At 53.2% G+C, this 27,596-nt stretch overlaps 2 protein-coding genes and 1 pseudogene across 9 annotated transcripts in view; all 3 read right to left on the bottom strand.

Moving 5' to 3' along the window:
• The window catches only part of ODF2 (outer dense fiber of sperm tails 2), a 32,808-nt gene extending 26,853 nt beyond the window's left edge, over positions 1–5,955 (bottom strand). Inside the window, exons 1-4 of one of the 8 annotated variants that reach the window (XM_045513872.2) lie at positions 5,267–5,955; positions 2,532–2,622; positions 1,588–1,704; positions 1,184–1,309 (exon numbers count right to left, since the gene is read on the bottom strand). In XM_045513872.2, the coding sequence (XP_045369828.2) occupies positions 1,184–1,309; positions 1,588–1,704; positions 2,532–2,622; positions 5,267–5,556 (624 nt within the window). In that variant the 5' untranslated portion in view covers positions 5,557–5,955. Of the gene's footprint in view, positions 1–1,183; positions 1,310–1,587; positions 1,742–2,531; positions 2,628–3,959; positions 4,148–5,266 lie in introns of those variants that run through there. The other 7 variants (XM_045513874.2, XM_010951195.3, XM_045513870.2 and 4 more) reach the window with 7 other exon arrangements.
• A 5,272-nt stretch (positions 5,956–11,227) lies between these two features.
• On the bottom strand, positions 11,228–11,712 carry LOC123615718 (peptidyl-prolyl cis-trans isomerase A pseudogene; annotated as a pseudogene).
• A 2,002-nt stretch (positions 11,713–13,714) lies between these two features.
• CERCAM (cerebral endothelial cell adhesion molecule) lies at positions 13,715–23,912 on the bottom strand. The gene is made up of 13 exons (XM_010951194.3): positions 23,151–23,912; positions 21,649–21,759; positions 21,353–21,470; positions 20,672–20,806; positions 20,307–20,511; positions 18,314–18,433; positions 17,916–17,992; positions 17,724–17,830; positions 16,730–16,862; positions 15,349–15,476; positions 14,969–15,172; positions 14,323–14,575; positions 13,715–13,955 (listed from the first exon to the last, which is right to left on the bottom strand). The coding sequence occupies exons 1-12, from the start codon at positions 23,345–23,347 to the stop codon at positions 14,323–14,325; spliced, it is 1,788 nt and encodes a 595-aa protein (XP_010949496.2). The 5' UTR covers positions 23,348–23,912; the 3' UTR covers positions 13,715–13,955.
• Between the last annotated feature and the right edge of the window lie 3,684 nt (positions 23,913–27,596).

Below are 27,596 nucleotides of genomic sequence, written 5' to 3'. Positions count from 1 at the left end.
AGTAATAAGCTATCAGAAAAATAATGAACCTTTCAAAATAGATCAGGTATCAACATCTTAAGGTACAGCTGTCCCTCGGTATCCACAAGGATTTGTTCCAGGACCCTCACAGATACCAAAATCCGAGGATGCTCAAAGCCCTTATACAAAACGGTGTAGTGTTTTCACACATAACCTATGCACATCCTCCTGTATACTTTAAATTATCTCTACATTATTTACAATACCTAGTGCAATATAAATGCTATGTAAACAGTTGCCAGCACATATTCAAGTTTTGCTTTTTGAAACTTTCTGGATTTTGTGTGTGTGTGTGAGTGTGTGGATGTTTTTCAATCTGCCATTGGTTGCGTCCGCAGATGTGGAACCTGCGGATTTGGAGGGCTGACAGTAGTCTCAAGCCCTCTAGTAGTCCCAACAATGAGATCTTTGTCTAAAACACAGCCAAAAGGCCTTGTCTTATCACTGGGTTTTTTTTCACTGCAATTGACTAGAATGTAAGCATAAGGAGGGAATGTCTGCCAGTTTGCAGCTATAACTCCAAAGCCCAGCAGCGTCTCAAGAAATGCACAGATTTTTTTGTAAGAAATTACTGCACAGATGGATGGATGGACAAGCAAAACTTATTGAGGTATGGCTAAAACAAGACAACAGTTCCCTTGGCACCTTGACAACTAATACTGAAGGCAATTATTCCTCAGGAGGTTGTGCCAGTAGTTTTGATGATATCTATGGAGTTCGTGCATGGTCTCTTATGGGCGACCACAAAAGAGGCAATGCTTTCTTGGATATGTACGTTTTGGTATTTATTTTTAAATTATGCCTCAGACGTCATGGTTACGTGGGGCAAGACGTGTAGCTCCTCATGTACAAATCAGAGAAGCTACAAGAACAGCCTCTGGAATGAGACACCCCTGAGTCCTAACTCCAGCTCTGTGACTCTCTGTGAGACTTAACCTCTCTGAGCCTTGGTTTCCTCATCTGCACACTGGGACCTACCACATCGCAGTGTTGGAAGGACTCAAGAAGATTCCCGTACTTTCAGGGTTTAGCAAGGCGCTCAGTAAGCAGGACCCGCTGGGATGTCTCTGAGAGCTACGGCCGACCCTGAACCATACCGAGTGTAAGGCTTGCTAGAACCTGACCAATCCGAGAAGAAAAGCCTGAACAAGAATGAGCCTACCTCCCACTTGCATCCCACATGCCGGGTGGATGATTTTCCAGGGGGCATCCAAGGTACCTTGGTTTTCACCCGGACACTCCGCCGTACATTCACGGTGTCCCCTTTCATTCCGCGCTTATGAGATTTCTGTGGAAAGGGACAAACCCAGGGTCACTTCCCCACCCAGTTGGCCGTGGCGTCACTCTGGTGGCATCCGCTTCCAACTCTGCAGGGGAGCCTCTTCTGACTAAGGCTACTGCTGCCATTTCTGGATGACAGTCCTGCCTACCTTCCAACCAGGTGACTGACCTCAGACAGCGAGCACTTGTCTTGCAAACCTCTGGAGTTAGAGGCGCGAGGAAGCTAAGCTGGGAGCTATCACCCTGCTCCACAGCCTCCACCTCGCCCCCCTGGCATGCTCCTACCTGGCTGTTGGTCGCTGATGGTTTCGGGAGTTTTTTAATGTGGACGTGGACAGGGGTGTTCTCATCCACGTGAACATGTAAGGGGGGAGTTGAAGAGCGGTCCTTCATGGTTCGCTTCTGGCAGGCAGGGGAGGACAACACAAAAAAGGTTGATCTGTGGATGAGTAAACTGGGCATGAAAAACAGCTCACAGCCTCTGGGGGCCACTGAAAGCCTAGCCACCAAGCGAGCAGGACAGCGACCAGGACTACTGGCATGCAGGCAGGAAGCAAGGCGGGAGCCACTCAGCAGGCTCGTGCAGAGATCCCAGCTGAAGACCACCAGGGAGGTGCTAGTCTGCTCAAGAGAAGGGACTGCAAGACCCGCAAGTTCTACCAAGGAGCCCAAACCCAGGCGACTGGGTGTTCAGAGCTGAGTCTCCTCCCAAGCCTCCTGAGATTTAGCACAGCACAGCAGGGAAACAGGTGACTCCTTCTACACTGGAATCTGAACTGGCGTGCAGATTAGCATGGGAAACACATAAAACAGTTAGGGTGCAAAAGAAATCGAGCAACAGGAAGGTAAAAGATGATGAAGACGATGAAGACAGAAAGCTGGAGGAAATGCCGAGATGAGAAGGTTGTGTACTCTGAAGACAACATAAGCAGGGCAGAACACAGACCCCCTCACCCACCACCACCAGCTAGCAATCTCCCCTCATTTTTTTTTACTTTTTTTTTTTTTTTGATAGTCTATTTTGAGATTTTCGAAATTTGTCTGGAAGAATTAGGGTAAGACAACCTCCTCACACCCGGCAGCCTGACCAAAGGCAAAACCAAAATCTAATCAATCAGCAGGCTATGCATGAAGGCATCTAACAAAGCGCCAAGACACAGTGATGCCCGCGGAAGCGGTTTTTGGCGGGGCCGCAGACTGGAGGGCTGCTCCAGGCGCACATCACCTACCGTCACAGTCACACTGGGTGCGCCACAAGGTGTCCTCAAGACCTTTTTCTGCGTGAGACTCGTTACTCCGTTCTTCCCACACGATGGAAACCTGTACCCAGGCACAAGAACCAGATTATAAGCAGAAAACTAGGGCTCTTCTATTTCTTAGATCTCCCGAAGTTATGTACTACATATGGTGGCTAACACGTCCGCAGCTAGGAGAACCAGTCTGGAATTACTTGGCTCCCTTTACACGAGCACCAAACACTCATGGTGTGCCCAGCAGGGGGATGGAAACGGGGTGATGGGCACTCGCAGGGCTAGTCTTTTAACCTGCCATCGCATCACACGTATTGTGACCTTTTGCTGAAAAGCCCAGCTGTCACCCTGTCTGTCAGAGGACAAAAAGCAGGCAGCATGTGAGCAACAGCCAACATCCTAGTCTGGCCAAGTGTGAAAGAGCCCAGGGCAGTGCCTGGAGCAATGCTCAGCGAATGACGACATGAAAAGACAGAGCAATAGGCTCAGGAACAAAGTCTCTGTGGCTCATATTCATACAATTATTCAATTGAGAGGATGAAAAATGACTATTTCCCCAAGTATTCCACTTGCTATCCTTTAAGCACCTATGAAGTGGAGTTATTTTTGTTTAATTTTTTTAATACCACTTGTAATCCATCTTGCTTATACATAAACAGCCCCATCACCAAATTTGCAAATAAAGCAAAAGTTTAATCTCCAAAATTTGGCCGCAGCACCTCCCAGAATTCCAGGATGGGAAGGGACTTGGAAAGTATATTTGATCCATCCCACTGCCTGATGGCCCCAAAATATGGCCTTGCCCTTGCCCTCCATTATTTTAGGAAAAACATAATACAACATAAAAATCTTTAAATACTTTAGCATACATTTTGCTGTATGTATATTGCACCTTGATAAAAAAATTATTGAACGCTACTAATTATTTAGCCAAGGACTGCCAAATCTGAGCAGACAGGGTTTTTTTTTCCCCTCAAGTAAAACATTTCTGTTCGCTTAAAGCTGATAGATTTGGGAAAGCTCTCACCCTCAGCAGGCTTTCCATCAAACCACCTGGATTCCATCAACATCTGACTAATTGCCACATCTACCTCAGACATTATTGTTGTTATTTATACCTAGCCTCCTTTCAAAAAAGTTCTGACTATTCCAATGACAATGATGGTGATCTTATTTGCTACCAAGAACTGGGGCAACGGAGGAGGGAGGACCAGAGGGAGGCAGAGCTGGGATTATGTGCATGTATTTTCCACCTCCTCTTAAAAATTATTTTTAAATGTTTTGGTCCAGATTTTCAGTACACAGAACAAGGAAACTGAAAAGAGAAGCCTCCAGCGAGCCTGGCCTGGGAGCCCCTGCCCACTTTTCCCTGCCATACAGTGGAGGTGCCCCCAAAACTAGCAGTACCTGGGGGAGCCGCCTGAGGATGAGGCAGACATGGCTAGGCATCAAAGCCGCAAAGGTGGGCAATTGGGTCGGCAGGCTCTGCTCAGGGGGACCCAGAGGGGCTTGACAATGAGAATCTCAGGGGCCCGGCATCAAACGTCCTCTCTGAGGGGAGGAGGGTGGAAGCTTTGGGGGTGGCAGTTGGATGAAAACTTGGGAGGCGCTCCTCTACTGTCCAAGTCGCACAGCAACTGTCCTGCCGAAGTGTTGGGAGATAGGAGAGGCTGAGCGACCTGCGAGGAGGCGGGTGGGCGGGGCGGTAGGAGCTCCCCTCCACAGGGAGGGACGGGGGGGCGGAACTTCGACGGAAAAGACCACCACTCCCAGGCCCCACAAAGGGAGGGAAGGTGGGTGGCCACCAGAGGGGAAACCTGAGTTGCTGGTTGGCATGCGAGGAGGGCGGGAGAGAACCGCTAGGCCCCAATTGGGCCCCAGAGGGCCGGAACAGGCACACAGAGCTGGAGGGATATTCGGGGCGGGGCCCGGGCAACTGTCTCCTAGGAGAAGGGGCGTTCCCGGCAGAATAGATACCCAAGAGGACCAATAGTATTTGAAGGAGGGAGGAGCGGAGGCTGCAGGGGGAAAGGGAAGCTAGGCAGCGAGTGGGTGCCCTGACCGCTGAGGGAAAATCCTCCCAGGCGCAGCAGCGGCCGCTGGGATTTACTATCCGAGTTAGAGCAGGTTAGACGCCGGGTAGTGCAGAGAGAAGGGCGGGACGCCCAGGAGGCCTGCTGGCCCGGTGAGCCTAGTCGGGTCGGGCGGCCCGGAGGCGGTCCCCGGGGACAGCGCTGCCTACGAGGAGCGGGCAAATAACTGCCGGGCTGAGGCCCGCAGGGAGGGCGAGGGGGACGGGGCGACGCCCACCGGCGGGCAAGAGGGCGCGGGGCCAGTCTCCGTCGGCAGAGAGGCGGGACGACCACCCACCAGCGGGCAGGAGGGGCCCAGTTTCTGCCCATAGAGAGAAGGGCGAAGCCCTGCCGGAGGGCAGCAGAGGAGGGAGCAGAGCCCTGCCGGTGGCCAGGTGAGGAGAGAGGCGGCCGGCCCGCCCGTTAGGGGGAGGAGAAGGCCCGCGCCGGTGGGCGGGGCAGGGGGCCAGATTCTGACGGGAGCCGGACGAGCGCGCCGGAGGGTGCAGGTGGGGGTGGCCCAGGGGGACAGCGGGACCCGGCGATCTCGGCGGAGGCCATCCCGCCCGTGGGGACCAGGCCTGGCGGCGGCCGCGGGACGCCCGAGAGCGTCCTGGATCCCGCCTGCCGGTAGCCTCTCACCAGGAGCGACACGGCTGCGCCCAGAAACGCCTCCTTATGAAGTCGTTGAAGTCGGAGGCCAGGGTCGTGCCATGGAGACGCCGCGTCGGATGCAGTCCAGCCCCGGCTGCGACTCCTCCCCGCTTCCGCCTCCTTTTCCGACACCCGATCGGCAGCTCGCCCATTGGCCGGTTCAAACCCCCCGGGGAGCCTCTCGGGTTTCGCCATTTAGGCCCAGCCCCTGGCGTCACAGAGATGCCCCACCCCGCCAAAGGTACCGCCCACTTCCGGGCCACGAGTCGTGTCGCCATGGAGACGCACGACGCCACTGACGGACTTGGCCCGGGCTTGCCTCGCTGTTCAAGGCCTGGCTTTCCCCCTTCGCCATTTTTACTCTTCCTTTGGTCGTCCTCGGTTCCCGTAACTCAAAGGAGCCCCCAAAATCTAATCCGCTCCCTCTGATACGTATTAGGACACTGGGCTCAGAGAAGAGTCACAGAACAAGATAGTGTCCGGAGCTGAGCGCTGCTTCTGAAAATCCAGCCCCTTCTCTCCTCCCCTGTTGGTGCAGACATGGAGCCCGCTTCTTTACACCACTCAAGACTCTCCCTGTCCTATATCCCTCTGTCTTTGTCCAGGTGGGAGGAAGGGTCCGCGTCCCCTCCTCACTGGCCTGCACGCTGTATGTCGCTATATATACACAGACCTACTCTGATGAGGTTCTTGCTGAGTCGCCATCTTCTCAACTATGCTTCACTGTCAGCCAATCGTGGGGCGCTGTCACGTGGCTCACAGAGCCGCCATGGATTCTGGGAGACTTTAACATCCTCAGAGTCAGCCCAGACTCAGTTCCTTGACATCCTCATCTCCGTGACCTTCCCCGCACCTCGGCCATGTACCCCCAGGTCCACCTGAAATCTTAAATTCCAGCTCCCCCCTCTCCAAGCAGAACTCATTCTTCTGCCTTCCTGCTCACCGTCAAATGCTTACAGTATTCATTCCTCAGTGTGAGGGAGCCCTCCATTCCTCTGACTAGCTCATTTTTTCCCCTGTTGACTAAATGATTGATCCCCAATCCCTATTGTAACCGAACCACCTGAGTCTCTGCAAAGATCAAATCCACAAATCATTGCTTCCACCCTTAGCTTAGCCCTCAATATTGCTCAGCAATTGTTTTCTCTGTCCCTGGACCCCTCCCCCACCCCACAGTGGTTTTTTCAGGTTTTTGCCTCTTCTCCATCCCATATTCCAACTCTCCTTTTTCGCAGAAAAAAATAAAGCCATCCAGTGGAATTCCTTTCACCTTCTCCCTACTCTCCCTCATCTTTAACTTCCCCCACCTTGTGCCTCTCCTTCAGAGGAAGTGATGTTTTTCTTGCTGCCCAAGATAACCTTGTTTCCAGGCTTAAGTCAAACATCTCTGTAAAATGTCTCTTTCCACCCCCAATGCAAAGAGGGGAGGTGGGTATAGCTCAAGTGGTAGAGCGCATGCTTAGCAAGCAGAAGGTCCTAGGTTCTATCCCTGGTACCTCCTCTAAGAATAAATAAACTTAAGTATCTACCCCCAAAATAAAAAAAAAGTCATTAAATAAAAGTGCACACTTCCAATGCAGAGTTTTGATCATTTCTCAGTGCTCCTACATACAATGAAACAACATTTATTAAGTCCCTACTGTGTGTTAAGCCCAGTGTGATGGACACCAGACCAACACATCCCACTAAGTCTTCAAGGCACCCACAGCCAATCACTTTTTTTTCCAACAAAAGTTCTCACAGACTTATTACTGAGCCAAAGCACTCGAGCAGAAACACTGACACAAAGAGAAAAGTCATTTTCCCCATAAAATTCGTCCAGCCGTTCAGATAGTAGTGAGGTTTTCAGAGTGATATGGTAAGATGCAAATGACCCTGACACAGCATAAATACATATGCCACCTCATGTACAGGGCTCCTTATAGACCCAGCTTGGTTCTTCTCCAATGCCTTCTCTTGGACACAGTCAACCACCCTTAATGTGACCAGATGAGATGATTAAAGCTTTCCCCTCCCCACCCACTGAAGGATTTTGCCTCTGTGGTTTTGTTCCCTACTCACCATCTGAGGAGGGTCCTTCCCTGCCAGTGCAGTTCTCTGGGGCTTTTGTGAAGGAGAATCCAAGAACGGGCAGGACTGAGAGATCATACCCCCTCAACACATACACATATATACACTCGTGCACATACTAGAGGCCAGTGATGAGGAGGAGGAGGAAAATCTCAGAAGAGGGGGAACAGAGAGGTATTGGGGGAAGGCTCCTAGCTTTTGGTAGTTCCTTGGTAGCAGAATTCCAGTCCACAAATGGTTTCCTCCATTTGTGTCTGTCTTCAAATTTCCCCCGTTTATAAGGACATAAGTTACAGTGGATTTGGGGCCCATTCTACTCCAGTATGACTTCATCCTAACGAATTACATTTACAACAACCCTGTTTCCAAATAAAGTCACATTCTGAGATAATGGAGGTTAGGGCTTCAACATACTAACTTTTGGGGGACACAATTCAACCCAAACAAAATACATACGTTCCATTTAAAGATGTATGATAAACACTGATGGAGCCACCATCCAGTTTAAGGAAGATTTTTTAAAATTTTTAACCAGAAGACACAATCTTAAAACATTAACACTGGTGATTTTATTTTCCTCATTCTGTTTCTCTGAATTCAGTGATGAACATGGGCCTTTCTTGTTAGTTAGGAATAACCACAGGTGAAGGAGGAGCTGTCAGCTCCATCGCTGGGCCCTATCCCTGCGTGAAACTCAAAGCAGAAGGACACCCGGGTCCTCAGACTCAGGAACAGCCTCTCCATTTGCTCAAGGGCCTAATTACCAGTTGTTTCCATCCTGGAGCACTTCCTCCAGGGCCCTGATGCAACACCACAAGACTTCCCCTGGGAGGAGGAATCTGTGCCCCAAACTGGTCTGGCTTTTTCTTTCAGGTGACTTGAGAGATTTCAAGTTCTGGGTGCAGCAGGGAGAGAAAATTCCCCCAGGCCCTCTCAAGGCTTGGCTCCTCTTGGACCTTTGGCCAGCCCCTTACTGGCCCTGGGCCTTTGAGGTTGGATGGATGCAGGGCTCAACTGAGAAGAGAGTCCTGGTTTCCATAGTAGCCCAAAGCAGCGGTTCTCAAAGTGGGGTCCCTGCAGCAGCACTAGGGAAATTGTTAGAAATGCACATTCTTGGTGCAGCCACGATGGAGGACAGCATGGAGGTTCCTTAAAAAATTAAAAATAGACTTACCATGTGATCTAGCAATCCCACTCCTGAGCATATACCTGGAGAAAAATAAAATTCCAAAAAGATACATGCACCCTGATGTTCATAGCAGCGCTGTTTGCAGTAGCCAAGACATGGAAACAATCCAAATGTCCATCAACAGATGACTGGATAAATAAGATGTGGTATATGGAATACTACTCAGCCATAAAAAAAGAATAAAATAATGCCACTTGCAGCAACATGGATGGACCTGGAGATCGTCATTCTAAGTGAAGTAAATCAGACAGAAAGAAAAATGCCACATGATATTACTTATATGTGGAATCTAAAAAAAAAAGGACACAAAATGAACTATTTATTATTTATAACTTAGATGATTGATTTCTTGAATATGTGTAAGCACATCTGACTGTCCTTTATGATTGGATTACTGCATTCTGTTGATTCTTATTTTGTGGTTGGCTTTATTCCTTTAACAACTATGTAAGTTTAAAAAGCTAAAGCTATAATCTGTTCTTGAGAACAATGATCAGTACATATATGTAAACAAAAAAATGTGCAGTATATTGTACATATGTATTTACATGCACTATAATGTATATGTGCAGTCAAGCTGTAATAATTCTACCTAATAAAACTGAAAAAAGAAAAATAAAGGATACCATTTAGAATCAGTAGAAACCTAAAGGTAACACTACAGAAAAATGACAACATAATATGCTACTATCTGCATTAAAAAAAAAAAAAAGGAATGCACATTCTTTAGGCCTCACCCCAGACTTAATGAGTCAGAAACTGGTGGGGGGGGTAGATGGCAATCTGTGTTTTAACAAGCTTTCCAGATGATTCGGATACACTCTAAAGTTTGAGAAGCACCTCCCAGGCCATCAGGGAGGGATCTTAGAGGGCAAATCTAGTCATGCCCCTTCATTTCACTGAGGGGGAAACAGGCATTTTACAGAGAGAAGGACCTCCCCGGAGCCCTGCTCTTTCCTCTGACTCAAGCAGATGTCCCAAATCCATCCTGATTCGCTGTCATTGTCTGGAGGGTCATTGTGATAGCAACGACCATCCATGCAGCATCCAGACAACATGCTCACCTGCATTAGCTCAATGAATCCTCACGACATTCATGGGGGTTGGCTCAAGTGTAACCCCATTTTACAGAACAGAAAACTGAGCCTAGAGAAAGATCAGGACACTTGCCTGAGGTCACAGAGCTAAAAAGGGCTGAGACAACTCAAACCAGTTTTCTCTGCCCCCAAGGCCCATGCCGGGGCTGGCAAGACCACACCGAGGTCTGCGGGCAGGGCTCTTCTCCAGCTTCTAAATTTGGCCAAGAAACTGGAAGAGAGACAAAAAGGCAAAACAGCTCGCAAACAGCCAAAGCTACTACCACTTACTCATAGCAAAGCAACTCATCTCTTGGTTTGCACACATTTATACTGACCTTGATGGGTAGCAGAGGGGTGAGGGTGGGCAGAGCAGATTAGAAGCAGTCCACGGAGAGTGAGGAGGAATAGACATGGTTCTTGCTCCAGACTTTCCCCACTCTTACTTTCCTGTAGTTCCCCAAGCTTCCCATAAGCAGTAGGGGCTAGGGGCAAGGTTTCCCAACCTTTTTTTTTACAGCAGGGCATACAGAGAAAACCAAAATATTTACACAGCATCTGAGCAGTCTGGTAGGTATTGGTGGATGTTTGGAAGTCTTGATGAAAGTTTCATAAATCATTCTTTGTAGCATGTATTAAGATTAGAGACTAGTATGGAGTATTAGGGGAGATTTTAAAGCTCAATTTTGAGTAAAACTTCCGAATAAAACATTATGCTGGATTAAAGAAGACAGACATAAAAGGCCACAAACTGTGTGATTCCATTGATATGACAGTTTAGAAAAGGCAAAACCACAGGGACAGCAAACAGAGCAGTGCTCTCCAGTGCTTTCTGGGTGGCACAGGGGAACTTTTGGGGAGGTGTATATATTCCATATCTTCATTGTTGTGGTGGTGACATGACTGTTTACACTTGTGAAAAATCATCAAAGTCAATTTTACTAAACGTCAATTAGCAGCAGTTCCCAAACCTGTCAGCTCCTCAGAATCATCTGAGGTGGTTTTGTTCAGAAACAATCAGTCCTCACCCACAGCTTACTGAATCAGAACCCTGGGCGGGGGTGTTGGGGGCGGGCAGAAATCTGCATTTTTGACTAGCCGTGCAGGTAACTGGTGGTGGAATGTGTGATTTGGGGCCAGGACTTCTGGGTCTGGACAGGGGATGCCAAGCTTCGATCTCCAGCCCAGACGGGACCTCTGAATCCCAGGCTCGTGTATTCAACTCCTACTTGATACCTGTACCTAGATCTCAAATGCAGCATGTCTAAAACTGATCTCCTGACCTGCCCCCAAGAAAGCTCCCCCAACCCCGAAGTCTTCTCTATTTTGGATGATGACATTTCCATTCTTCCAGTAATTTGGGCTCAAAACTTTGACATCATCCTCAATTGCTCTGTCTCTGTCTCTCTCCTTTGTTGTTTAGCTTTTATTTCATAATCATGAACAAATCTGCAATCCAGCTCCACTTGGAGGGAGGAAAGGAAAATATGGAACCCAAGGACTTGCAGGAGCACAAAGATTACAGGATGCCATGAACAGATGAGGGTGAGGGGTGCTGTCCTGAGCTATAGAAGAAATGGGCTGACGTTTAAGATAAAACACAAGTCAGATTTCTTAGAGTTGTCCACAGACAGCAATGGTGAGCTTCTTACTGGTCTTGCCATTCCTGGAACCAAAGTGCTCCAAGGCTGCCTCACGGTTCATGCCCTTTTTCACTTTGCCAAAGACTACATGCTTGCCGTGCAGCTACTCAGTCTTGGCAGCGCTGATGAGAAACAGGCAACTGCTTGTGTTGGGCCCAGCATTTGCCACCGACAAGATGCCAGGACCCGTGCACTTCAGGGTGAAATTCTCATCGAATTTCTCCCCATGGATGGATGCTGCCCATGCCATGATGGTATGTGAAGTCACCACCCTGGCACATAAATCCTGGAATAATTCTGTGAAAGAAGGACACTCATAACCAAATCCTTTCTCCCCAGTGCTCAGATCATGCAAGTTTTCTGCTGTCTTTGGAACTTTGTCTACACACAGCCCGAAGGAGAAGCAGCCCAGGGGCTCACCAACAATGTTGAAGAACACAGTGGGGTTGACCATGGCTAGGCAGTGAGAGGTGGTTCCCAGTGGTGGTAGTGGCCTCTGCAAAGCCTCCTCTCCTCTTGAAATTCTGCTAGCTCTGCCTTCTCACCATCCCTACTGCTAACACCCTGGTCTGAGGCACCATCAGGTCTCACCGGGATCATCACAATGAGCTCCTAACGTGTCTCCCTAGTTCTACCCTGGACCCAGCGACAGACAGTTAATTTCTCAGTACAGAAACCAGGGTGATCACGTTAAAATATGTTAGACCATGTCATTTCTCTGCCTTACACCTTCCAGCGGCTCCTTATCTCAGAGTAAAAGCCAAAATGGCCTCCAAGCCCTCCCTGCTCTGGCCCCAACATTGGCTCCATTACCTCCAGACCTTGGCTCCTCCTTGCTCATTCTGCTCCAGCCACAGTGGCCTCCTTACTGCCTTTTGAACCTGCCAGTCCTCCTCCTGACTCAGGACGTTTGCACACACTGCTCCTTGGCCCAGAATGGTCTTCCTTCTGAAATCCTGATACCTTGTCCCCTCACCTTCAAGTCTTTGTCCAGACGTTAACTTCTCAGATCAAAGTTGATATTTCCCCCCTCATTTTGTTCTATAGGACTTACCACCCTCCAGCATTTACTTCTCTGCTAGAATGTCAGCTCCACGAGGCCAGGGATTTTTTGGTCAGTTTTATTCACCGCTGTATCCCTAGTGCCTTAACATGGCACATAAGAGGTGCTCAATAAATGTTCATTTTAATGAATGAGAGGGATGCCTGAAGCCTAAAGAGGAGAAGAGACTTGCTCAAGGTCACAGCCACTCAGAATCAATGACTTTTGGTCTTGGAATGAACAAAGCACCAATCCTACGGCTCTGGCCCAAAGCTCTTCTCATAACTCTGCCAGGCTCTGGAACCACAGCCGGGCCAGCTGGACCTCATCCCCAGGACGGGACAAAGGAAAGCCCAGTCCCAGGGGGTGCCTGACCGACTCTGCCAGGCCCAGGAGCTTACACGACCAAGTCACGGGGCTGCACGGGGGAGGGGCTCCTCTGAAGAAGGAAACTTGAAGATGGGGGTGCCACAGTGCCGCGCTGGGGGAGGCCACGGCAGCCATAACCAAGGCAAGGAGCCACCTCCCCACCCCTCTGGCTGCCTGAGTGCAGGCACTGGAGACAGCTGCTGGGCCCAGAAGCCTGATCCTGTAAGGGTGGGGAGGGAGGAAGGCCAGCAGTTCCCAAGCAGAAGAGCAGAAGGTAAAGCAGCTGCAGGTAACCCAGGGCACAGGGGCAGGTTCCAAATGCCCCAGGTTCCCTTCCTGTTGTGGGCCCCAGACCAGCAGAGGGCGCCCTGGGACACAAGGTACATGTTCTGCCACCTTGCACTCTCTGGTGGCCACGCTGGTGAGGGCAGGAGAGGAGCCACTTCCAGGGGAGGGGTTCCAACTGCACAGGTGAAGATCCAAAGGCAGGGAGGCCTTGGCAGCCCTGGGTATGGCCTGGGCCCACCTCAGGGTGAGGCTGGTGATGACCACGACAGCCCCAGTGGGTGAGCACTCCCTGTGGGCTGCGGTCCAGGCCCAGATGCTTTTACCTCCCAGCGCCAGTGAACTACTTCTCTCACCTCCACTTTACCAAGAAGTAGACTAAGAAGGTGATGCCTGATCACCTGACTCCTCCTCTAGGCTGCCCTCCCATCTGTGTCTCTCCACAGATAGGGAACGCCTCCCTCTCAGACATCAGGACATGCAAAGAGGCTCAGCCATGAGTTAAAAAAGTATAAAGTGCAATACCAGCCAGCTTTTATTGAGCGCCTGCTGTGTGCTGGGTCCTCCTCCCACCTCCCTGCACTTCCCACTGGCCAGGGAAGAGGGTGGCAGGTGAGATCCAGGCGTCAACCTGGGTGGGGAGCTGAGGTGGAGGTAGAAGGGGCAGAGGGTCCTCAGCAGCTGGGTCTCTGGGGGCGGGGCAGGGCTCCTGAGTCTGCCCAGCTTGAAACTGAAGGCTGGGGAGCCCACCTTCTTCCCTCCACCCCAGGCACTGAATCAGGCCAGGCAAAGTAGGAGGCCCTGCGAGCCCTGCCCTTGTGTTCCGGGACCTTCGGGGAAGGGGACTCATCTCTGAGTGGTTTCTCCCAATGTAAGACGGGTCCAGAGGGCAGAGTGGCCACGCTCAAGGGGGCAGCCAGGTCTCTGCTGGGTCTGTGGTTCCTGGTGGCGGCTCCTGTTCAGCTCCCTGGAGAGCCTGCTCCTCTGGGGTCACCACCTAGGCCTGGTGGGACAAGAGAGGTAAGAGGAGAGAAGTAGGAAGAACTAGAGTTGGACAGCAAGAGGCAGAGACAGAGACAGACACAGAGATAGTCAGCAACAGAGAGAGAGAGTGCGCACAAGCTAGAGTCACAGAATCAGAAACAGAGAGACATCAACCGATACAGAGAGACAGAGACAGGCAGAGAGAATGGGAGCTAGAGGTGGAGAGAGAAATGCAGACACAGCCAAAGCTACAGAGACAGAGAGAGGGAGAGAGAAGACAAGAAAACTGAGAAGGGGAAACTGAGACTCAGACACAGTCAGCCGTTGAAGGGGAGAGAAGACCCAGGCCCATGGAGCCAGGGGCCTCTTCCGGGCTCTGCCCTCACCTAGAGCTCGTCCCGGGGGTGGGGATGGAGGCTGTGCCCACTGCTGCCAGCCAGGTCCAAGCGGGGTCCGCGCAGGGTCTTGTAAGAGCCAGTCCAGCTGATGAGGCGGCCACTGTCGTCATCCCAGGGCGAGGATGTCTCTGTGTCACTGAGCCACTCAGCGTCCCCCGCATAATGGGTGGGTGCAGCGAGCAGAGGCCGGGCTGAGAAGGCTCGCAGGTCCCGTGGCCAGAAGTGTGCCTTGTACTCCTCGCTGGGAGGTGGGAGGATGGCTCAGAGGCACTGAGACAGGCACCTTCACCTAGATCCATGCCAGCCCAGAGCCAGGCACCTCACCCCTGAAGCACCTGACCACCCTCCCCATCTGGTCCTCACAACAAACATGAGGCGGGATTTCTCTCATCCCCATTTTCCAGATGGGGAAGCTGAGGCTCAGAACAGGAAAGTCTCTTGACTGAAAACCACAGGGCATCACAGAATTCACACAGACTGGTCTGACTCCAAGGATAAGCGGGGCTATTCCTTGGTGCCCGAAGGAAAGGACTCACCCCTGCCAGCCTCAGTCTCCCTACCCGCCCAGTGACGGGACTTACTACCTGCTGAGGTGTCCTCACATGACCCTGGCCTGCCCCCATCTGAGGCTCACTTGGGATGCTGGTCAAACATGATGGGCAGGAACTCATCCACAGGGAGCATTCGGTGCAGAGGCTGTGAGGCTAGCAGCTTGCGGGCGCCAGCCAGGCTCAGGACGTATGCCAGTGTCCAGTAGGAGTACCCGGCCACCACCAGGTGCGGCAGCCCCTCCACGGCCGCCTCCTCCTCAGGGTTCACCTGCTTCCGGCCGAGGTAGCTGCAGGTGACACCAAGGGTTCCAGGAGTCACTGTAGGTGTCACAGGACCCTTCCTCCTACCCCATCTACAGGGCCAGTTCAGGGGCAGGGAGGTCTAGCCAGGGCTCCAAGCAGGAGCAGGCAGACCCCCAGAGGCCCAGCCCTCTCCCTTGCCCCGGGGTCACAGGCTGCCTACATCAGGTCCCAAGGAAGTTTCTCTGCCTCCACCTCCTCCATCAGCCGCTCCAGCCGCCCCTTGAAGTTGCTCTCAAAGCGCACGTCATCCTCAAACACCACGACCTGGGCCAGGCCCCGGGCAACCACCTGTGGTACATGGGGGTTGGGGGGTGACTCTTTAGACTCGGGCTGTCCCCTTCCACCTGGTTGACCCTGACAGACTCTCCTGGCCTCAGCTATAGGCCAAGTGGCTGTGTCACTCAGCTGCTCCAAAGCTTGCTGGGGCTCCCACCGCCTGGGGATTGAAATCCCAACACCTTGCTCGAACATGGCATTCAAGGCCCTGCAGGCCCCCAGTCTAGCTCTCCATGCAGATCACGATGGCAGTCAGGATCCCTCTGCCGTCACTGGGCCCTACAACATCCCAGGGGCCACAGGGCCCCTCCATACTGCGGGAAGGAGATGGAGACACAGGGAGGTGAGACCACTTGCTCGACGACACACAGCTAGGAAGCGGCAGAACCGGGATCTGAACATGCACCTGCTGGACCCCAGGGCCCGGTTCCCCACTTCTGCCTCCTGAGCTTCCTAAAGGAAGCTGGGCTGGGTGGGGGCCGGGGAAGACCCTGGCCCCCAACATCCCTAACAAAGGTACTTTTTGTAACTTTTAGAAATGTGAAAAGAAGATGAAATCCACTCAGTGAATGGTAAGATGCAGATATCCTTCCATCTGTTCAGAGACAGCAGAAAAACAGAAATACAAGCTCACCACATATATTTTGGCTACAGTAGAAAATAGAAACAAAGAGTGGGTCTGTGCACTGCATCCTGGAGGGGGCGCCCCTTGGAGGACCAGTCCCAAGTCCTCTCCTGCCATGTCCATGCAGCACTCACGCCCCCAGCCCTGGGCCATTGGAGTCAAGCCCGAGGCCTTTCTCCTTCTCACATCCCAACGCACCCAACTCCTTCCACCCCAGGGCCTTTGCCCCCACCATTTTCCTCTGTTGAGAAGGCTCCTGTCCCTGCCCCTCAAGGAGGAGGCCCACCCTGAACCCATACCAGGCCAGGAGTCCACACTTTCGAACAGCCTGTACATCCCCCCTCCACCACAAGCTGAGATCTTTGTTGACTTCTGGGTGCTGCTCTGATCCTTGAGCCCCAGGAGGGCCAGGGCTGCATTCTCCTTGCTCACCTCTGTATTCTTAGACCTGATCTCCTAGCACACAGTAGGTGCTCAGTGGAGACTGCAGGAGGAATAAGGTAGAGGGCTGGGCACATGGGAAGCTTAAAGCTGCTGTCCGGGTCTTCATTAGCATGTTCAGTCACCCACTGGTCACAGAGCCTGAAGACGGGGCCCCTGCTCTCCCTGAGGGCACCGGCCGAGAGGGTAGGGTCCTCACCTCCTCCCAGATGGAGTAGTGGCTGAGGAAGCAGCCCACCTCACCCTTGGTCAGCGTGCGGCCTGAGTAGGGGTCCTGGTAGCCAGGGAGCAGATCCACGCCGAGGCTCTGCATAACACTGCTGTTGAGCGTCCTGAGTGAAACGGGGTAGTGGGGTCAGGGGTGCCCACCAGGGACCCGTCCAGGAGCACACGGCCTTTGCAAGTTGCAGACAGTCACACTGAAGTCTGGTTTGAAGGAGGCTTCATCCTTGTTACTGCGTTGTGTGGCCTGAAGCCATCTCCTGGGAAACTGTAGCCGCCTTGGGCGTGGGGGATCCTAAGGTGGGGGCAGCAGCCTGAGGGGGATACACCCCAGGATGAATGTGGGGCACACGGCAGATAATTCTTAGGCAGAGGCACAAGCAAAGGACGGACGTCCAGCACTCAAGAGGGCTGGTGCATATGCAGCAAAGAGCAGTGAGGCATGCGGGGCCGTGGGACCCCTGGTTCCCTGGGGAACATGACTGGCCTGCTCCTCCCACCACCCATCAGGGATCTAAGTTCAGGAAGGAAAAGAATAACCCTAATAATAAAAATGAAGATATTATTAACCCTTGGAATACTTACTATGTGTCAGGCCCTGGCTAAGTCTTCACTGAACCCTTACAAACCCCTAAGAAGAAGGCACGGTTACTTGTCATTTACACAGTGGGGCTGAGAGATGGGGTGACTTGCTGGAGGTGACACAGCTGGTAAGTGGCAGAGCTGGAGCCCAAGCCCAGGAGCTCCAGACCCTGGGCCTTCACCACTGCGCTCTCCTCCCTTGGGTGGGCTGTCCTTTTCCCTCTGCCCTGGAACTCCCTGAGACAGATCTGCTCAGGCCCTGTTTGAATACCTCCTGGAACAGGAAACTCCTTCAACTCATCCTCTGCTTTTCCCACCCCCAGGGAGGTCTGATGGACCACCTGTCCCCTCAGCTGCCCAGGGCCCTGTCCCCACCCAGAAAGCCTCACCGGCCATCCACGGCGTCCACCACCCGCCCAGAGATCTCCATCTCCCAGAGCGAACTCAGCATGCGCTCCCGGCGTTCGGGCCGGCGGGCCAGGCTGATGACAAAGACCTGGAGGAGGTAGGGGGGTAGGTGCAGGGGGAGGGGAGAGCCCACCCACCTCCTGGCCCCAATCCTGCAGGCTGGGGGCACATACCTCATCAAACCGCATCTTGCTGGGCTTCTTTGGAGGCCTGGAGACATGCGCTGATGCCCACATGGGGGGCCCATCCACTGCAGAGGAAAGCACGCCCATCATGAGTCCCTACTGGCTCTTGTCAGCAGTGATCCCGGAGTCCTCGCCTCCCCCGCCTCACTCCTGCCCCCTTGGCAGAATGCTCAGCAGGAGATCACAGAATCCACTTGTCTCCATTACAGAGATGGGCAGGCTGAGGCCCAATGGGGAAAGGGACTTGCCCCAGAGCCAGGGAATGAATTGGGGGGGAGGCTAAGACCCCAGCCCACCGCCCAGCCAGGTCTGGGCTGAGGAGAAGGCGCAGGTGGGGAGGCGGGGAGTGGCAGAGGCAGGTGGGCGCACTGGCTTCCAGCCCTCACCCAGCGCTTCCAAGATCAGGTGGACGAAGTTGACTCTCTCATCCTCCAGACCCTGGTGAGATTTCACAGGCACGTTCATGTATCCATAACGGTGCTCGTTGCACACGTGGGCTGAGACCCCTGAGAAGAGAGGCCAAGGGAGTGCTGGAGTGAAGGGTAGGGCATTCAGGACCCAGCTGAGAGGTCCTATGACCCCGCATGTGGGTCCTCTCTGGGACCTGGCATCCCCACCTCTGGGGCTGGAGGGAGAAAGGGCTTGGCTCAAACAATATCTATGGGACCTTTCTGTGGAGGTGGTTTATTCATTCAACAGACATGTCTAGAGCACCAGCTGAACGCTGGGGTGGTGAGCAAGACAGACAGTCCCTGCCCTTCAGGGATCCAGGTGAGAAAGGAGCAGGCAAACTCTCACCTAGCTACAGCCACCTGATGCCACCAGGCGTTGCTCCACCCCTTAAATCTCTCCCACCTCTGCCCATCCCCCCTAGCCCAGATCTGGGCACCATCACGTCTTGCCCAGATCCCTACGCTTAACCCCACACCCTCTCCTGTCCCCGCCATGCTGTCCTCCACCTGGCAACCAAAGTGGCCTTTTTTATTTCTTCAGTGTTTGACATCTTTATTATAATCATTTATTTAGCCTTTATCTTCTATAGGCTGTGAATCCTCAAGGGCAGACACACGGTATCTATTGGAGAGTTAATCCCACACCCCACATTGGGCACAGAGCCTGGCCCAGTGCAGGTGTCAGAAGTGTGAATGATGGAAACAAAACTGCCACTCACTAAATCCCTTCAAACCACTGACCAGTTAACAGTAGCTGATACTCAAAGTAGAAATAGGAATGCAAAAATAAGGAAATACCTTTCCTTCTTCTCATTTTTCTCTCCATGTATTTGTTTCCCTTAACTCACTTTTTGCACTTGATAAGATTTGTTTTTCTTCCTGCATGTCTGCACTACAGATGTCACCAAAACTTTGCACACAAAAAAGATGATGACAACACTTGCTTGCTTGGCCACACTGCTTGCTCGGGGGGCAACACTTCTTGACTAAATTGTCACTTCTAATTCACTCTGACCACCAGCAAAGTTCTCCACCCACCAGTCTTCACATCCTTACCACCCGTCAATCCATGCTGTGAATTACATCCTGTTGCCTTCTCAAGATCCTTACTCTGATATCAGTGTCTCTGTCTTGCTCTCAACTTCAACTCTTCCTCAGAACTGGGTTTATCCCATCCAAACCCAAACACTTTCTAGTAACTTTCATCTTAAAAATAACTACCCACAGCAGAATGATTTTTTTCAGTGTTCAAATCCAGTCACATGATCTGCTGATGGCTGCCTGACACTCACAGGCTAAAGACCAGACTCTTGCCAGTCAGGACCACACAAGCTGGCCCTGACTACCTTTCCTGCCTCAATCTGCACCATAGCCTCCTCACTTACTGTGCACCTGCCACCTGCCTTCTTGTGTTCCCTGCCACCACAGGGCCTTTGCACCTGCTGGTCCCATTGTTTGAAATGCTCTTTCCTGCTCTGCCTACTCGTGCTTTAGATCTCAGCCCCAAAGTTTATAACCTTCAGGAAGCCTTCCTCGACTAGATCAACTCTAGTCTAAGCTCCCAGGACAACTTATAATCATTGTGATTGGACACTGATTTGTGTGACCCTTTGACTGGAAGAGGAGCCAGGAGGACAAGGACTGCCTGATTTTACTCACCACTGCCTCCCCAGTGTCTGGCACCTGGTAGGTGTTCTATAAATATTTGCCTAATGAAGGAATACATGAAGGTGCCATGATGGGGACAGCCAGAAGGACATCTAAACTACTGGGGCAGTGAGCTCAAAAAATGCTATGGCCTGAAGGACAAACAGGAGTTAGTTAACAAGATGCATTGTGGAGTGGGGAAGGGCATGCAAAGCAGGGGGAACAGCATGTGCAAAGGCCTAGAGGCCTCGAAGGAATGCTCAAGGAGAGCTGTCCTCACCAGCAGCCTGACAGGCGTAGGCGAAGACAATGATGTCGTCAAAGGGCCAGGTATAGTTGGGGTGAGGGGGATAGAAGGCGAGCTGGGCTGTCCCCTCAGCCCTCAGGGAGACCAGGAAAGTGGAGTGGACCATGGGGACACGGAAGCAGCCCCGGTGCTGGCGGTTCTTGGTGGGGAAGTACTCAGCTGTGCGGCGGTAGTAGCCCTGGGGAAGGGGTGGCTTTGGCTGTGAGAGGGCGCCCCTTTGTCCCCAGCACACTGCTCCCCAGCCGTGGCCTAGAGACCCCGAGGCCTCTAGGCTGTCTCCCCTCCCCGGGTTTCCTCTCAGACCTCAAGCCTCCTGAGGACCCCATCCCCGCCCTTACCTGGGGAGTGATCCCACACCAGAAATTGGAATAGTAGGTCTGAGAGTCCAGCATAGGGGCCACCACAGGCAGCCCCTGCTCGATCAGAAGCCGCAGGGTCTGGTTGTTGGTCAGAATGTTGTCTGTATCTGCAAACTTTGGGAGGGGACTGTCACAGGTTCCAGCCTTGTGTGGGCTGCAATCCCCCAAGGATTCACTGAATGGGATCTCTCCAGATTTCCAGAGATGTAGAATGTCTCCCAGGATCCAATGGGGTTCTCTTAGAGAGGTCTAACCTACAAACCAGTAGAACCATTTCTAGACCAAGGATCTAGTCTAGGGCACTGGTTCAGGGATTAGATCCACAGATTATACCTGAGTTGCTGATCTAAGAACTTTATCTTAAGTTTTAGGCAGTAAATCCAAAGACCTAGTCTGAGCTCTAGTCCAGTGAAGCAGGCTCAGTTTATACTCTGGGCTCTAGTCCAGGGATCAAGCCTCAGGACATATCCTGGGATCTGCCGCAGGGATCCAGGCTTAGTACTTAGTCTGAGCTCAAGCATAGGGATGTCCGATCTGGGTTCTGACCCAGGTTGCTAGCTGAAGGATCCAGCCTACATGTGGTTAAGTTCTGCCAAGACTTCTGTCAAGGACAGATGCCACTGTCTGTGGGAAGCCCAAACAAAGGTCAGGCTTTCTTACCAAGATATAGTCAGCCCCCCAGTCCCTGGCAAAGGTCAGGGCTTCCTGTTTCAGCTCCATCAGAAACTGGTGCCTCTCTTTGGTCCAGTGCTTAGGGCCTTCTTCGTCTGGGTAGAGCCTGAGCGGGTAAAGGGATGAGATGTTCTCATAGGGTAGGTGCGTGTGTTCCCACTCTCTGCAGGGCAGTGGACAGAGCCCTGGCCTGGAGGCTGTGTGTGGCTCGAGGCTGTCCCTCTTCCTCTCTGGGCTACAGCTGGTGCCCATCTTCCCCAGAACATTTCTCCTCAGATCACTACCTAGGCTCCCCCTCGGGCCTCCAGACCACAGCTGCATAGTCATCGCTGACAGCAGTCAGCCACTCCTGAAGCATCTCTGTGGTGTTGTCCACATTGTGGTCCGTGGCACACCTGGGGACACAGGAGGAAGAAGGGTAAGGGGGCACAGCCACAGAAGGACCAAAGCCCCAGGCAGCCTTGACCCCTGGAGCACCAACATCTGTGAGGCTGGCCTCTCCTGGAAGCAGAGGAGGCAGGTGTGCTACAGAGGAAGACAGGCAGCCAGGTCCCAATCACAGGTCTCTGACCCGCTGTGTGACCTCAGACAAGTTCTCACCCTCTCTGGGCTTCACTTTCTCCCTCTGTAACTATAAGCTGTCCTGGCATGCTCAGGAGCTCAGATGACTGAACTCAAATGTATTTTTAAAGATGAAAAGTACTTCAACTTTGAAGAACACACCTGCCACATTCCCTGGTTACCTTCCTTCCTTGCTGGGTGACCACAGGTCAGCCCCCTCCACTCTGAATCAGGACTGGACCAAAGAGCTGGTGCTTCCCTCCACCTGAAAGTTGTAATAAGGACCAAACCACACTCCGAATGTCCCTGACAATTGCTGATGGGCCTGAGCTCCAGTGCCACCTTCTGAAGGGGCTCTCATGACAGAGGGTGGTGCGAGCAGTTTAGCCAAGGGTCCAGGTTTTAGGTGATACTGCCCCTTTAAGCCAGTTCCCCAGAACTGAAGACTAACTACGTGTCAAGTCTCATAGGGGTGGGAACTAACTAACTCCCAAACTGGTAATTGTGGGCGGCCTCCCCAGGCCACAGCTCCACTCCCAGCCCAACTTTTGGGTGTTGTGGAGGGTAGTTTGGTCATTTCTCTCAGTTTATCCTCGACCTCAGCTTGGGACTCCTCCCTGTTCTGGCTTCCATAGACTGTGGCCTCCGATTCCAGTGCCCTGTGGGGACGCCTAGGGGGAGAGACTGCAAGGAGGGAGCTTTGCCTGTAGCTAGGAGGGGCTCTCCTCTCCTGAGAGAGGCTGGAACCAGTCCAGCGGAAGGAGTGGGTCTGACTCCCCTGCAGAGCAGCGTGGAGCCCAGGGCTGACAGTACCCTCACGGGCTCCCCAGGAACCCCTGGTCCTGCTGATCTCTGCCACATCAGGCCCCAGGAGATGCCAGCTGTTCCTGTCAGCTCCACTCTAAGTCAAGCCAACCACAGGTCCCATGGGTTGAGTTTCAGCTCTGAGGGCAAGAACAAGAAGGGCCAGGCCCAATTTACACCCAGAGAAGGAGCAGGGGCCGGAATGAGGGATAGGTCCCTGTGTCAACCTAAGGCCTGAGTCTGCTGGGCCAGGGGAGAAGGGGTCCTGTCGCGGGACTCGGGTTGTGGAGGGCCTGTCTGCGCTGGGAGGGGCCTGTCTGGGTGGTGTCTGGGCAGGAGCAGATGGGGACATCTGGAGCCCTCATTGCTAGTTGGGTTGGGGGATAGATGCCCAGTGGGTGCCAATGCCCGGGTCTCTCACCAGAGGGCCAGCCTGGTCCGGGGGTAGTCCAGCCGCTCCAGCGCGCCCAGGTAGTGGGGCAGTGAGTGCTCAGCATTGCGGGCCAGGATCACAAGGACCACAGCGGGCAGCGGCGGCTCCGCGACGCCCACGACCTCGAGCCGCGGCCCCAGCAGGAGCAGCAGCTGGAGTAGCGGGGCGGCGAGGGCAGCGCGCATGGCGGGCGCTCGGGCAGCGGCGGCGGCCCCCTGGGCTCCCCGCGGGGCAGAGGGGAGTGGGCGGTGCAGCCCGGCCAGGGCGGGGCCTGGGGCCGGGGCGGGGCCGAGGCGGGCCCGGAGCAGGGTGGGGGGAGCTTACCCCCAAAGAAACCCCAACCCCTCATTCCTATTCGTGGATTCTCAAGTATCCTCTCCTCGGCCAAGGGCACCGGCGGGCCAGGGCCCGGAGACCCGCCCCAGACGGGATCCAGGAGCAGCCACCTCCCGACTCGAGGGTCGGGGGTGATGGCATCCAAGCCACCCCGGCGTCTGAGAACACTCAACTACGAATCCCCGGGCGTACAGTCCCCGGAACCCAGCTTTACGGAGCACGCGATGGCCCTGAACCCGGATTCCCTGGCCATCCATCGGACCCTTGAACCTGAGCCGCAGACCCCGCGGGGTGGGACCCACTCGGCCGCGGCCTTTGCTGGGTTCCCTCGGCTCCCGCTCCCTCCTGTGCCTCCGGGCGCCCTCTGGCGGGCCCAGTCGGAACCTCACAGACCAGCGAGCCGACGCGTGGGCGGAGAGCAAGAGCCGCTTGGGGGCCGGGGGAGGGGATCCCCTGACCTGCGCGCGCCATCCCGCCGCGATCCGAGCCTGGCGTCTCCCGGGCGTCATCGTTCTCGCCTCCGTCGCCAGCACCGGCACTGCTCCGGCCCTTTAGGAGAGCAAAGCCCACTCTTAGACTGAATGTAGAACTAGGGGTCACCATACACCCCCTCCCGATGACCCAGCCCCCCTCCAAAGCAGGATGACTCCTGTGTCTGAGGCAGAGTCGGGGTCCTGAGGCCCCTGCTGAGATGGAAAAGAGTCTCCAGCCTCTTTTTGGAGAGGGCAGGGAAGGGGAGGGGTCTGAAGGCCACCAGTGGTGGGTTCTAGCTCCTGTCTGCCACCGACTTCAGGCCAACTACTTTCCCTGAGCCTCAGGGCCTCCTCAGTAAAATCCGGCTAATAACACCACTTACCTAGTAGGGTTTGCAAGGATTCCCTGAGTGCCTGAATGCACTTGAATTCTACGCGTGGAGCCTGGCACACAGAAAGTTTCTGCGGCTGGAAAACAGGATTGGAGTAGAAGCCAGGCTCTCCTTCCTTCAGCCCCTCACCCATGGGAACCTACTTTCCTTTGGCACCTTTGGGTCTCCCTTCAGCCTCTTCCCAGGGTCAGGGAGAGGGGCTAAGAATGTGCACACTATCTCCACTGCAAGGTGAGGGGTGGGGCCCAGCAAGGAACAGACTTCCCTAGTGATGGGGCAGCATGTGGGGGCATTGCACCCTGGAGTGCGGGTCTCCAGCCCACCCCCAAAGCCTCCACCAGCCTCAGTCAAAGCTTCCAGGTAGGGCTGCTTTGCAGCCAGTGGCCCTGCGATGGAAAGCTTGGGGTCCCCTGGAAGCATCCTGGGGAAATGCAAGAGTCCCTTCCCTTGCATGGTAGCCTTTGCTGGAAGGCACTCCTAGCCTGAGAACCGGGATTCCCTTTCGAAAGCAAAGCAATGTTCCCCACCCCACCCATCCCAGAGCCATCCCAGAGCCTCTTCCCATCCTGTCTATCATGGGGGCTTCTAGATTCTTCCCTTGCCTCAAGTCTTCCTCTTCCTCCCAACGCACTGACCCCTCCCATCTTCACCTCCTTCCCTCCCCAGTCCACCCAGTGATCCAGCCTGTCACTGACAACCTTCTCCAAGGTTCTCCCATCACTCCTGCCTAGAAAAGCCCTATAACTGTCTTGCTTTGGGGCACGTTATGGCTACTGCAAACTCATTATCTCCACTCTCAACTGGACTTTCACCGAGCCCAACAATCCAGTTTCCCTGTGCTCCTGCCCCCTCTCCTCAGTGGCATTTCACACACCCAGTCTTCTGAAGCCTTCGCTCCACTCCCCTCCCCAAGCCAAGATCTCCCTGCCACTCACTTTTTGGAGAAAAGAGAAGCCATCACCTGGGAACTCTTATTTCCAGCCCCCAAATCTTCTATCCTCTGCCCCCAAGCCCACCTGTACCCTCACCACCTGTTACCATGAAAGAGGCACCTTCTGCCTCACAACAGAACCATTCTTGGGCTCCAAAAGCCATCTTCTTGCCCTTCCTGGTTCACCAACCTCCCTCTCTTCTGGATACTTCTTCAACATTCCACAGGACTTAAATCTCCTCCAACTTAAAATACGAATACAGCCAGCTGCCTGTTGGCCCCCAGCTGCAGCGCCATCTTTCTCCCTCTCCAAGCCTCTGGAAAGGGGGACCTGATCTGTGCTTTGCTTTCGGTCTTACTTCCTCACCTTCAGTCACTGCTTGATGCACACCAAGGCTGCTCCAGCCAAACTTCTCCTGCCAAGACTGGCATCCTCCTGGCCACTCCCCCAGTGGACATTCCTCCTCATCCAAGAGGGCTCTCTTCAGCAGCTGACCTTGTGGACCACTCCCCCTTTCTGCAAAACTGACATGTGTCTCAGCTTCCCACCTGGACCCACATTCCATGTCTAAAATGAAACCCCAGTCTTCCCCCAAAACCTGCTCCCCCTCCGGTGGCCTCCCGCAAACTCAAGACCTGAGTGTCCCCGGTGACAAGTGCCTCTCAGCTTACTCCATCTCCTCATCCTGGCCAGACCACCTCAACTTCTGCACATGGCCACCTCTTCCCTTCTTCCCTGCCACTTTCCTGGCTCAGGGCATCAGTACCACCCACCTGGGACACTGCACCTCCCAGCACCCATGCCCCTACAAGGCTTTCTCCCTGGAAACCATTTTGCACTCAGTGGCCCTTTCTAAACTCATGATGTTACATCCTTTGGGGGCTGCCATTGCCCTCAGCATAGAGCTCAAACCCCTCAGGGGACAACGAGGCCCTTCATGGCCTACCTGATGCTTTTCCAACCCCTCTGAGCTCCCCTCCCCCATATCCTGTCCCAGCCAAATTAAACTATGTACAGTTTCCAGAACACTCCATGCTTTAGGACCCTTTTTTTTTTTTTTTTTTTTTTTTTAAGTTCCTCTGCTTGAGCTGGTCTTTCTCTTTCAGGCCCCCTCGAAAGCCTTCTCCGATGTCATGTCTAGGAGACATACTCCTACAAGACATCCAATATAATCTCATTTGTTCAGCAAATATTTCTTGAGCACATGCTATGTGCAGGTAGAATTCTCGGAACTGGGGATACAGAGGTGCACGAGACAGTCTCTGCTCCTCAGGTACTCACATTCTGGTGAGGGAAGACAGACAGGAAACAAGCAAACTGATACATTAATAGACCATTTCAAAGAACAGTAAATACTATGAACAAAATAAAACAAGCTAATGAGAACAGAGAGTAGCTGGGGGTGGGAGTCGACATTGAGTAGAGGGGTCAGTGAAGACATTTCAGAGCATGAGAGGAGCCAGCCAAGAGCAGATCTGGGGGCAGAGTGTTCCAGACAGAGGGGACAGGTGGGGCCATGGTCCTGCAGTGGAAACAAGCAAGGAGGCCAGGGTATTTGGAGTAAAGTGAGCAAGCAGAGTGTGGTAAGAGGTGAGGACCACTTAGGGCTATGGCAGGATTTTGGAATTTTTTTTAAAGTGCAATAGAAAGACATTGGAAGGGGTAAACAGAAGCATGACATGATTTGTCTTAAAGATTGCTCTGGCTGCAGCTCAAAGGGTGGACCATGGGGGCAACGACGGAAACCTGGGAGAGTCTCATAGCGGGAGATGATGGTGGGCAGGGTTGAGATGTATCATGGAGGCAGAGCTCACAGCCTTGTAGGGTTAGAGTTGAGAGACAGAGCGAGGAATCAGGATGACTCAAAAGGTACGCAGGTGGGCTGGATGATGGATTAGGTACTGAATGGGGAAGACCTGAAAAGGAGCAGTAGAAGGTGAAATTGGCTTCTGTACTGGATCTTATTTTGAGCTGCCTTTTACATTTCCAGGTGGAAAGATCACAGACCAGACCTGCTTGGCTGTGAGTTCTGAGGCAGGGACCCCTCCGCCTCCTTCAGCATTTAATCCCCAGCCCTAGAGCAAGGTGAGCCGGACATAGGGTGGGCTCTCAGTAGAAATGTGATGAGGTCACTGACTACGGTGAGCTGATCAAGCACCTGAACTCCTACTTACACTCTTTTTTGCCCCAAAATATGATAAGACATACTCTGCAAAGGTACTCTTGGGCCAAACTCAGAGAAATTCTAAAGCAGTAGTTCTCAAAGCATGGTCCCTGGACCAGCCAGCATCAGACTTGAAA

Source organism: Camelus bactrianus, chromosome 4 (assembly GCF_048773025.1).
Source record: "Camelus bactrianus isolate YW-2024 breed Bactrian camel chromosome 4, ASM4877302v1, whole genome shotgun sequence".
Lineage (NCBI taxonomy): Eukaryota > Metazoa > Chordata > Mammalia > Artiodactyla > Camelidae > Camelus > Camelus bactrianus.
The sequence above is the reverse complement of the archived record's forward strand: the minus strand, read 5'-3'. Positions and strand labels throughout refer to the sequence as shown.